This window comes from Zea mays, chromosome 4, assembly GCF_902167145.1.
Source record: "Zea mays cultivar B73 chromosome 4, Zm-B73-REFERENCE-NAM-5.0, whole genome shotgun sequence".
In the NCBI taxonomy this organism is placed as follows: Eukaryota; Viridiplantae; Streptophyta; class Magnoliopsida; order Poales; family Poaceae; genus Zea; species Zea mays.
This window is the reverse complement of record NC_050099.1, coordinates 58,910,789-58,923,375: the sequence shown is the minus strand read 5'-3', so window position 1 is coordinate 58,923,375 and position 12,587 is coordinate 58,910,789. Positions and strand designations below refer to the sequence as shown.

General features: G+C 42.7%; 1 protein-coding gene across 1 annotated transcript; it reads right to left on the bottom strand.

The window, feature by feature from the left end:
* Positions 1-252: 252 nt before the first annotated feature.
* On the bottom strand, positions 253-1,592 carry LOC103653285 (aspartic proteinase nepenthesin-1). The gene has a single exon (XM_008680225.2). It carries the CDS (start codon positions 1,469-1,471, stop codon positions 332-334), a length of 1,140 nt encoding a protein of 379 aa, XP_008678447.1. The 5' UTR covers positions 1,472-1,592; the 3' UTR covers positions 253-331.
* Between the last annotated feature and the right edge of the window lie 10,995 nt (positions 1,593-12,587).

Genomic DNA, 12,587 nt, shown 5'->3' with positions numbered 1-12,587 from the left:
GGCCAGCGGCGGCGCTACTCGGCAGCGGCTAGTTAGGGTTCGGCGTGGCGACTGGCGTCTCCGCGTCTGGGCTCTGGGCGATGGGCGTCTGGGCGATGTCGCGATGCGTCTGGGGCTCTGGGAGATGCCGCGATGCGTGCGTGACTGCGTGATGGCCTGGAATGCCTAATGGGCCGGCCCATGTGCTTCCGGTTCGGTTTAAACCGAAATTAAAAACCGAACACCAAAATTAGTTCGGTTTCTGCAGATTGGTAACCGAAAAATAATCTGGTTTATTCGGTTCCGGTTTTTTCGGTTTCGGTTCGGTTTTTTCGGTTTCGGTGTTTGGTTTTCAGTTTTTATGCCCGGTCCTAAAGTCGGGCACTGTCACGGTCACATTAGGCGGCGGCGGCCACTGGAAACACGTGTCCAGGCCAATGTCTGTGTCGTTCATCGCCGTTAGCGGGATGGCCGACACCAGCCCTCGCCTCACGGCCTCGTAGGCGTCCTGCTGCAGCCACGTGATGGACGTGCCCGAGTCGATGATGACGCCGCCCGTGCCATCGTCGTTGATGGCGAACACCAGCGGGTCGATGGGCAGGAGTTTGGTTCCCAGGCTGATGGCCTTGAGCGACAGGAAGTACATGTTCGGCAGCGCCGGGTTGATGACGAACGGCGTGGACTGCACCGGAGACCCGGAGCTGGTGTTGGTGCTGCTGAGGTTCGCATACACGCCGAAGTAGAGCCTACTCGGCGTCGCCGAGAGGTACGACGTCAGGCAGTACGAGAACCTGGACGGCCCGAGCTGGCTCACCAGCGACAGCGGCCCACGGCCGAAGCCGACCATACCGGAGCTGTTGGCGAGGTCGCCCGCGTTGAGACTGCCACACCCGAAAGCGATGTTAGTTGCCCTGACCTTGGTCGAGTTGGCCGCGCCGAACGTGAACGTCTCGTTGGCGAGGACGCCGGCGGTGGACGCGGTGTCTCCGTAGTAGTACTGGTACACGCACATCTTCTTGAAGCAGGAGGGGCTGGAGAGCGAGGCACACCGCGACGACCGGCACGGGAGGGCGCGGTACGTGGCGGACTTCTTCACGTCGAAGTAGGGCGTGGGCTGGTCGGCGCAGAGCAGGCAGGGCGCGCACTGCGTCCAGATGAGGTCGCTTCCGGTGTCCATGATGGCCGTGTAGTACAGCGGCGGCGTGCCGATGGCCAGGTCCACCAGGTACTCGCCACTGCTGGCCGTCACAAGGACGCGCGCCGCCGTGATCGGGTCCACCACGGGCGGCAACACGGCGGCGGACTGCAGCGCGGCCACGCGGGCCTTGCTCCGGGCAATGGCGCGGCTGAGGAGCTGCAGCTTGGTGTAGGACGTGCCCGCGTCGACGTGGGTCAGCTTGAGCTGGAATCCGACGTTGTCATTGCAATGAGCAGCTGGCAACGATAAGGTAGGCACGAGTAAGATGAGCAACAACAGCACAAGGCTTGCCATTTTGGAGCAGTAGCGAGTGCGACACTCTAACTAGTCACGGCACGCGGTGGTGTGTCTTGTGAGGAAGGAGATTCCATGGTCCCTCATCTTATGGGTGTATACTACATCTAGGTGTAGTGTAAAGCATGGCATGAGAGACTCAGCAACTACAGGGTCTTGCAGAGTGTATTATAGAAATCCTGCTCGATTAACTAAGCAATGTACTGCAGGAAGATTGGAATAATATTTTGGGTTTCGGTTGCGGCGGAGCAACGCAGGCTCGTCAAGTTTAGAGATCTGTGATTCGAGACATTCGATACCTTGACAAATTCAGAGGAGAGTTGGGATCTAAACTTGGTCCGTGTATCCAGCGTATTGATAGCACACGTTTCTTGTTTGATAGAAGAAACTCAAGCTTTACACAGAATTCAAATCATATTTCAATAATTTGATAATGATCGAACATATGGTCCACTTATTAGATATTAAAATGATAAGAACAAATATTACACCTTCGATTAGCTAAAATACCGAGAAAGGTATGAGTTGAAAATGAGCCAACCCTTTTTTATAGGTAGCTCGTCCTTCTTCAGCGCGAGGTGCTACTATGTGGGAGTGTTGCGCTGCGTGTGACTTCCTATTGTGTTGGGTTCGAGTGGTTTTTTTATAGTGTAATGTCCTACTGTTAGACGAGAAGCGGAGAAGAGGAACAGACCAACGTATATTGCATGTGACGCACGATGCACGAAACTGATGCTTTAATATAGTAGAGATTGTCCATCAGGAGAAATATAGAGGTCAAGTGTGTCTTTGAGTATGAATCAGCTAGGTCAAGATTTTAACCAGGTTTAAAAATTAATCTAAGTTATCTTGGATTAACTAGTTAGTTGGCTAATAGCTAGTTGAATACTTGGCTAAAAATAACCTACATATCAGCCTTTTTGATAAACTAGAGCTAAAAGTTTACTCATGAATAATTTGTTGAAAAAATTGTATGCTACACACAAGCATATCTACCATTTTAATTAAGATAAACATATGGATCCTTACCACTAGATGCGTAGTAGAGCGGAAGAACGTGTCGATATAGTGAAAGTGGAAAGGTCTGTCTCGATCTTCTAGAAGGTAACTCAATTGAGGTGAAGATCTCAACACTGATGACCCAAGATTCTGAATAAACGACTCCTTGCAATCACTACATTACGGCTCTGTTGGTTAGCACATGTGCCACATGGATAATCTCGTCAAGAAGACATATTCCTACAAGTGCAATCGAGAACACAAGCAAGAACGAAGAAGTTGCAATCATTTGAATTGATTATAATGGCGAGGTTCAGCAAATTGATTATTAGCGGTACTATTCTTGACAAGTTAAATATAAAGCAAAATCCGAGATCTAGTATGACAACGACTACTAAATATATAAGGGTTAGAAGCGTGCAAGACCTCTAGACGCATCCTTAATGCACTCCAACACGAAACACATCCCAACATACCAAAATATGGTAACACAATACTAGGACAGAATCTGGAGACTCTCTTATTTCAACGATTCCATTGGTTCAAAAAAGTTTTGAAGTGAGTCTAGTTGGGTTGAAAAAATTATCTCCTTACCTTTCCATACATATAGGTCAACAAGTGACCAACAGCGTTTGGTTCACATCTCCCTCGAGCCTGGCTCTAAGAGCCAGGGCCATTAGAGCTTGGCTTCGGACATACACTCATCTAGCTCGTATTTGTAGAGCCTGACCCAAGCTACTTTAAGGATTGCACGAGTTTGGCTGCATAGCTTCACACATGTAACCAAACACATGTCTCGCACGCACTGAGTCTTGACTCACAACAACCAAAGAGCGGCTCCTTGCACCCCACTATGCAAGCATGTGTAGAACCAGACAACCAAACATGCCCATAAAGAACATCAAAAAATAGTCCATATGCGTCCTAGGCATCAATTTTGGTGTGGCCAGGTTGATCCATGAGTCCAACGTGGAGTCGAAGTCAAGTTGGGCTTGGACTTACGCGTGATGTAGTTACCCTATCTCTTCATCCTTGACCCTTTGGCCTTTTTCAAGTTTGTTTTCATCCACTCTGTGGTCCCTAATCAATAAAACATGTTCTACACGAACCATAATGTTAGAAACATAATTGACTAAGAAAGAACATAGCTAGTGATTTAAATTACATACTCGTGCTCTTATAACCAGACTTTGCAATGTATCCAAGGAAGTTGATGTCCTCATCAGTAGTCAAACATCCTTGCGTACCATTGGCAGCAAGCCATCAACAACACGTTCACCTATCCTCTTCAAGTTCATTGCTGATCAACACTACAACAACAACAATATTGTCTCCATAGTGTCCACATTGTGGAGATGAAATGCCACAAAGGTGGTGTGCTATCATCATGCGTGTAGCGATAGAAACGACATCAATGTCTTGAGCATTCACAACCCTATGGAGAGAGAGAGAGGGGCCGGCGACTAAGATCATCTCTCAGGCACGTTAATCCATTCATATGTATATACATTTACACTTGCTAATGGACTTTTATCCTAAAGACCCATTAGCATTCTCATGAATCATGATTGCCTTTTGGGCATATATTCAATATCCTCCCATTGGCACTAAAGTTAGTGATCTATGCAATTGTTCCAACCCCTTATGTGTGTGATAAATTAGGTTCATGTATAGACGACCATGATCAAAAACCATTTTTCGAGCCATTAGTCAATAGTGGTGTATAGCAGCACATATTGAATCTCGTGTTCACATAAAAGGCGAGTTTTTTGCCACCCTTGTAATAGCTCAACATTTCACTCACTCTTATAGTGGATTATGACTTTTGACTAACTCTTTAGCCACATCATGATTAACTCTTTAATCACATTGGCTTGACCATGCACTTTCTTAATCTAACCATATTGAGGGGCTTCACACCGCCCGCCACGCTATAGGAGTTGGCCAGGCTTGAAGTCATTACCCTTAACTGTAAGGAGGGGGTGCTTAAGGCTAAGCTTACGACTAGAGTGAAGTCATAACAAGGTAGTCGTACTAGAAGGTGCGACTCAGTCACCTCCTTTTCACATAGAGCTAATGCTTATGCTTATTGGGAATTTTGGTTTGCCACTACTTCACACCCCACGAGTTCCAGTGCACTAGATATTATACCACTTAGCAATGAGGCCCTATCCATTAGTATTCCACATAAGAAATCCATTATAGAAACAAATACAATTACATTAGCTCTGCATAGATAAACTTGGTGTTTGCGAGCCATGATAAGACTGGCTTACGATCATGGGACCCTTTTCTATCAAATAGGAGGGGGTCTTGTAAAAAAAGACTTCTAAGTAATAACCTCGTAGATTCTATATCTATTTATATAAGGAGGCAATCGTGTCAGCGGCTTTTTCTTTGCCCAAAAGGTACTTCGAACCTAGAATGAGCACGAAGAGATTAGCGAGACTTCTTTCTCTTTTGAGTTTTTTTTTGCGGACCGATCGTGCAAGATCTTTGGTCTTCCCCAAAACCGATGCAAAAGTGGGTCGCTTCTTATGCACTTCCTCAGAATGATTCTTCTCTATCTATAGTTCATGGCCAATTAGAAGTAGAAGGAGCTCTAGTTCAATCCTTATCAACAAAAAAGAATGGAGTTGGGTTGATAATGATCAAATGCCATTACTTCATTAGTTTGAATCAAGGAATCCGTTAGAAATGTTTTGAAAGAGTTATTATTCTCTCTTTGATTATGTATGCTAAATGCAAAGAGTTCCATGACACGGTTAGCCACCATGTTAACTACTCGATTAAGAAAAATTGGATCAGATTTTGTGGTTCTTTTTTCTGCAGTACCTCGACATGACATGAGCGTGCAAGAGGTTCAAGAATCTATTTTCTTTTTATAAGTACTAAAATGAATCATTTATTTTTTGGCTTTTTGCCCCAAATTGTAGGGTGGGTCTCTAAAGATAGGAAAGATCTCCCTCCAAGCCATACATATGACTTTCGTTGAATACGACTTTCCACACAATTCTATAGGGATCTATGAGATCAAGTATGGAATTTTGTTTACTCACTTTAAATTATGTATATGTTTCCCTTCTTTTCCCGCTAGGACAAGAAATCCTGTATTTTCCATATCCATACGATCAAGTTCTTGGGTTACCGAAATAGTGTAATGGAAAAGAAGTGCTTTGAATCATTGTTATTTGACTCGGACTTGTTCTGAAAAAGTTGAGGTATTTCGTCGATGAACTCTTCCTAATTCATATTTTTGTTTAAAAACTTATTTTTTTTAATTCCTAGCATAAGGACTCCAAAAATACCAAGTCCAAAATTGTTGATAAAACTCCAAAATAGCATTTTCTTTTGACTTAATCCTCTTCTTCTCCTTAACATTCAGGAAAGACTAGAAAATTTCAGTGTAGGAAACATCATCTAAAATTTCTCTTAGATTCAAACCCTTAGCTGATGATAGACTAAAATAGATATTTTTGGTGTCATATTAGAGATCATATTCTATATATATAGAAATATCATAGAATAGACATATAGAACTTTTGGTTGGGAAATTCAAATGAATCATTGAGTCAAAAAGAAGCAAAGAACGACAAAAATATGGGATTCTACAAGTGATCACTCTTATGATTTCCTTGATTTCTATTTTCTTATTTGAGATCTAGCTTTTCATGGTTCTCTTCTTTGCAACTGGCGATTTTCACGAGAGAACCAAACCCAAGTTGGTGAAGATCATGATTTGGGCTAGCATAGTAGTCATTACCTTTGCAATTGTAGTTCAAATATACCATATCTTTATCTTTTTGCTCAAAGAACAAATAAATCCCCTTGTTGAAGCCCATTATGATAATCTTCCATGGATCTAAGAAGTTTCTTTTTCACGGTATTAGGATTGTTTGAATGATTTCCTTGATCGCTACTTATGGGCATGCACTTAAAGGATACAAACAGGGAATCACAACAAAAAGGGAAATTCCATGATTATAAGTTCATAATCCTAGCACTCATTCCCATTTTGGGTGCAACAAATTTACTAATTGTTTTATTCCAGTTAGTAAGATGGATCTTGAACTCAGAAGTAGACCTAGCAACTAAAAGAGGATTGTCACACCTGAATTTAAGGGTTAAAGCCGGGTGCGTCTCATATGTGCGCCAAAGAAGAACAACACATATAATGACAAAGTGTATAGAGATAAATGTCACAAATATCATAAATGTCATTATTACATAGCGGAAGTCTTACAAAAATAAATGATAATAATAAAGTGAACTAAACGTCCATCCTTGGCGCCATAAACCTGAATGGGAGACACCACCTAGATCAACTTATACTCCTCATTGTACGGCTCCTCCTGGACCACCTGTTCTTCTCCTGTGGGGGGGTTATATATCGCAAGTGTAAGCTCACAAAAGATCATAGCTCAACAAGTTGTGGGGAATAATGTGCATGAACTCACCAAAGGCGGGAGTTCATGTGAAATGTAAGGCTGATCAACAATAGGGGTTAAAGCTGATCATTGCTTTTAATAAGTTGGTCAAATTTTATTAGCAGTTACTAATTGTAAGTAAATACCAAACCATAATAATAATATATCAAAATTAATAATAAATCCCAATGCGATGCAAATGACAAATTGAATTTAATTCCATAATTTAATCATGCGAGAGTCCTAAGCTGCTCATGACCGCGAGCACGACTAGTATACCAGTTTTACACTCTGCAGAGGTTGTACCCTGTACCCACAAGTCGTGTATCCCATGTAGCCTGGGTTTGCAAGGCCCTTAGACACTGCCAAGGTGAATGGCTAGGGATCCACTATGAGTCCTTTACAAAGTTCCACTAGCTTCAGAAAACGCGCTACAGTTTCTAGGAAGAGCAATGCAGGAATCCCCCGTCTGACCGCCATCGCGGCAAAATCAACCCGGGAACCTCCCTACACGCTTACTCCCCTACTGCCCTTGTCCCTATCAGGTAAGGTAGTCCTCCACTAGCTTTCCTAGTTAGTCAGCCAAGGGCATCCCATTCCACCCTTGTGGTGGCACATGTTTCTCAAGTTAAGCTCGATGTTCCAATTCACTAAACCAAAATGCTTAACTTCCTAGGGCCCAAACCGTAGGAAGTTAGCGCAAAACTCTCGGAAGTTATCTAAACCGTCGGAAGTTAGCTGAAACCGTCGGAAGTTAGCCTGTCGGAACAAATTAGTCGGAAGTTAGGCTAACTTCCGACGGACTCTCAGAAGTTAAAGAAACTTCAGAGAGGCCCGTCCGCCTCTCGGAAGTTAAGTGCTAACGCCGTCCAGCACGACCTAACGCCGTCCGCGGAATAACTTCCGACGGCCTCTCGGAAGTTAACCACTAACTTCCGAGAGTTTTCTTATTCCTCTCGGAAGTTAAATTGACCAGCACTAAATATACAATTTGTTTTTAGCAATTCAACACATTGCATACATAACAAATATATATATAATAGCCACAATACACAACATATCACATATAACATCTCACATACATAATAATAACATAAGAATTCACAAGTCTCACAAGACACAAGTCTCACAAGTCAAATCCACCTCGACATAAGAATTCACAAGTCTCACAAGACACAAGTTTGAAGTCTCACAAAACACATCGAATGGAAGCCCACTACTGTAGATCAACATCAGGAAATATCGAAGAGTGATGCTCGCTACCTCCACTCGCGAAGAGCGTATTGACAAAGTCTAACCCATCATCTTGTTGCTGCGCCGGCAAGGTAGCTGGAGGAGTCTCATTACCCATACAAATGACATTCACGGAGTTACATCGTAATGTAACAAGTAAATTATGATAAATTTGCATACCTGATGTTCGGTAGGTGGAGGTGGAGGTGAAGGCCAAGGAAAATGTATGGAAGGTGGAGGTGGGGGGGCATCGGAAACTGTATCCCTTGGGCTTGTGCTAGTTGCTACCAAATTTCCAAACACATTAATGTCAGTGTTTTAAATCAATACATAACTTAAAATGAATGATCTTTTTGAACTTACTTGTATCAGTGCTTGCTGTTGTTGAAACTGAGTAGCATAGTATTCTTGTTGAGCAGCATGCTGCCTCAAGTATTCCTCCTGAACCCTTTGCCGCTCCTGATGTTGCCTAAGCTCTTCTCGTAGTTGCTCAACTTCTACAGTTTCCTGAGTAGAGCGACGGGAGCTACGAGCAGCAGACCTCGACGAACCTCCCCTCTGAACCGTCACCTGGCTCGAGTCGATGACGTTATCGAAAATCGAGTACCTTCAAACAAGTAACATCACGACAGATTCAAAAATAATCTATTGTACTTAAATCGATGAAACAAGATAAGGTATGTAGAGTCCACACCTTCCATGGGGTTTTCCACCACTTGCATACACAAGCTGAGGATCAATAGGTGCGGTCCTCCAGTCATAGTCCGATCCGTGCTGACTAGACATCGCCTCAGCATATGCAGCCTACATACAAAAGAACAATGCAATCTTCGGTTTTGGTGTTCAGTTTTCGGTTTTTATGCCCGGTCCTAGCTAGGATCAAGTCTCACACATATAATGACTCATAGTACAAGAATCAATGTCACATCTTTATTATATAATATAAGTTTTATACAAAATAGCTAACTAATTATATCATTAACAACAACAATCTTTCACAAACATAGTTGACTGGAAGACGACGGCTTAGACCTCTTCGAACACATCGTAGCATCCTTCATGCTCCTTCAATGATACCTATTCTTGACCTGGTGTGAGTTTAGCAAAAATGAGCTCACATACGTTCATCGCTCAGCAAATTATGGGGAATAATGTGCATGAGCCCATTTACTACGGGGGCTAATGTGAAGTGTAAGGCTTACCAAGGAAAAATGGTTAAGGTTGAGCAATGCTTTTAATAATTGGTCAATATTTTATTAGCAATTACTAAGTGTAAGTAGATACCAACCCAATCAAATAATTGATCACAATTGATAATAAATCCCACAATGCAATGCAAATGACATGTTAAGTTTAATTCCATAAATTACTCATGTGAGGGTCCGAGGCGCTCATGATCGTGAGCACGGCTGATATACCAGTTTTACAGTCTGCAGAGGTTGTACATTTTTACCCATAAGCCGTGTTTACCCATTTGTCAAGGGGTCTAGAATTCCCATTCATCTCTACCAAGGAGACGAGACAGGGTAGCACTACGAAGCCTTTACAAAGTTCCAGTAGCATGAGAGAACCTAATATGGTTTCTGTGCCGAAGGCGATATAGGAATCCCTCGTCCGAAAAGCTATCATAGACAGATTGACTCGAAGACCACCCTATACCTGGCAGCTTCTCCACCCCGCTTGCCCCTTACAGGAAAGGATTAACTCACACTAGCTTGCCTAATTAATCAGCCAAGGGCGTCCCATTCCACCCTTATGGTAGGCTGGTAGCACACATTTTCTCGGGTGGTCGCTTCATGTTCCAATTAAACAAAGTTATCTTATTATGAACAATAATTAAACCAACAATAATAATGGAGCATGATAATAATTTAAATAAAATATTAATCGCAAAACCAGGTAGAGCATAACAAGACTACCCAATAGTTCATTTTTTGCAAGGTGTAGGGTGAATAAAACTAGGTAAACTGTTAGGTACCATCAAGTTAACCTAAGCATGCCATGGTAATTGTCAAGATCATTATTAGGTAAATAAAGTGATCAAAGGCACAACTTGTATTTTACTTGTGATAACCTTGTTGTCCAGATGTTGCCCCAAAAGTTGGGCTCCAGATTCCTCGTCACCTCGCCTCTACTCGTAGCAATACATACAATCAAGCAAATAATAGATATGGTAACATTACACCAAAGCATATGAACAAACTGTGTAAAATTATTCTACTCGTTGCTACTAATTCGTGGGTTCGAGAATCACTAAAATCAGAGTTAAACGAATAAGTCACCATCTCCAGCGAGCAATTCTAGCATCTCTGAAATGCCTCGCACATGGATCGATTGCTAGTGATTACGCGTGCTTCGAAGACGATCCTAGAGAAACCTCCTCAGTTTTAGTGATGACATATGGTGGATTTGAAGGTGGCGGCCCTCTCTCTCCTAACACGCTACAGTCCCTTCAATATGGAACAAATATAGCTGAGGTGGTGGAGGAGATGGCGACAACATTGGCGACATATATAGTGAGCAGGGGAGTCTACGTGCAAGCTATTGGATCTCGGGAATCTTGGCCAAAAGGTTATAAGGGCGAGGTTGAGACGGCATGCACATGTTGGATGCAGGTAGACACAGGGAGGATATGAATCCGACGCCCCGAACCTACCTGTAAGTGAGCGAAAGGTAGAGCACACAACGATTGTATGCACGCGGCGAGCTGACCGGTGGGTCCCCCGCATCAGTGCCTTCGGTGCGGCAGAGATGTCCTGATAGGTGGAGCCCACATGCCACTGAGGGAGTGCTGAGCATGGCGTGGGTGCTTGCCTTGGGTTGGCGATGTGCGGTCCTAGGTCGAGAGGCCACAGTTTCGGCCCAGCACATGGTTTTCCTTTTATTCTTTTCTACTTTCTATTTTCTTTCAAACATGAGTTGAATGCAACATACAAAAGTCTAGATGTAACACCTCAGGTGTCAACTATAGAGTTTAATCCAACACCCACTCTTAAACCTATTATCACATGTGGATTATTAAGGGTAAAAGTCACCATATTCAAGGATTAAGGCCCTAAGTAGTTGCTAATTCATCCTAATAAACATACTAGAGCCATCTCATACTAATCAAAACAAAGGAAGTGACCAAACCCTAGGTCACCCTTGAAGGGCCAATAAGATGCACTAAGCATAAGTGATCAAGAAAACCCATCAAATTCCTTAATCATGAATTGGACCATTAATAAAAGTTGTAGCTCACTAATTAAACTACAAAAGTTATTAAAGTTTATGCCCCAAAAAGGTTTGGCAACATCCCTAAACATGCAAAAAATGAGTGTGAAGTGAAAGAAAAATCAAGTTTCATTCTAACTTAATTTCAACCCTCAACCAAAGACACCACATGTTCTTTTAGCTAAAAACCTTAAACCAAAGTGCCCCCATTATGAAAAATGTGTCAAACTACTCTATGTACGCCTTGACAAAGTTTGGACCTGAGGTGCCATTGTTTGACATGACAATACCATGATTTGATGTTGGGTTTGGTAAGTGAGACAGACCAAACATGGGGATAAGACCACTCCTTATCCCTGCCACAAAACGCCTCAGTCACTGCACAAGACAGGGAGAGTGGAGACCGGGGAAGATATCATATACACGGATCTTGCCCAAATTTGCTCAGATTTTAGGTTCAACGAGCCCTCTTTATCGATAGAAAATACTCGGCAAAGGGATTGTTGCCGACATTAGGTTCAACGAGCCCTCTTTACCGAGTGTGGCACTCAGCAAAGCCTTTGTCGAGTGCATTTGTGGGTTTTTCAAGTGCCCGTGGCACTCAGCAAAGGCAGGGTCTCCAATAGTGATATTGATAGCTCTTATATCATTATATTCACAAAAACTTTGAGGTCGTGTGTGTTATATTAGTGGCTAGAGAAACTAGCTTAGTGCAAACGAGTAGGTTATGGGTTTGAGTCTTATTTCTTGTTTTGTTATATTTTTCTTAAATAAAATATAGAACTGGCGTACTCCGTACTTGTTCGTCATAGCTAGCAAGCCTTTGAACCATCCTTGACTCAAGCTCGTGGGCCGTAGGCCTACATGACAAGACATGATTAATAATTAAACCTAGATAGATGGTGTCTAAATGGGTCCATATTTAGATGAGCCCATATTGGGTAGGGCTGAGAGGCCCATTTAGGCATGCCCATGTGTGGAGCCGCCCTGTGGAATGGATGCATCAGCGGAGTTTACACCTTGACGCCGTTTATTTAAAAAAAACTTTAACTACTCATCTTATTCAAAATATTTATTTGAAAATGTAAAGTTTCAAGTCACGTTTAAAGTGATAAAACAAATCATAACAAAATAAATAATATTTCACAATTATTTTGAATAAAACGAGTGGTTAATGTTTTTAGAAAGATGAACGGCGTCATATATTTAAAAATGGAGGTAATATTTGTTAAGTCGAAACCAAG

What these genes read in the sequence shown, in the direction of transcription:
- LOC103653285 (XM_008680225.2), bottom strand. Translation starts at nt 1,471, where the DNA reads ATGGCAAGCCTTGTGCTGTTGTTGCTCATCTTACTCGTGCCTACCTTA.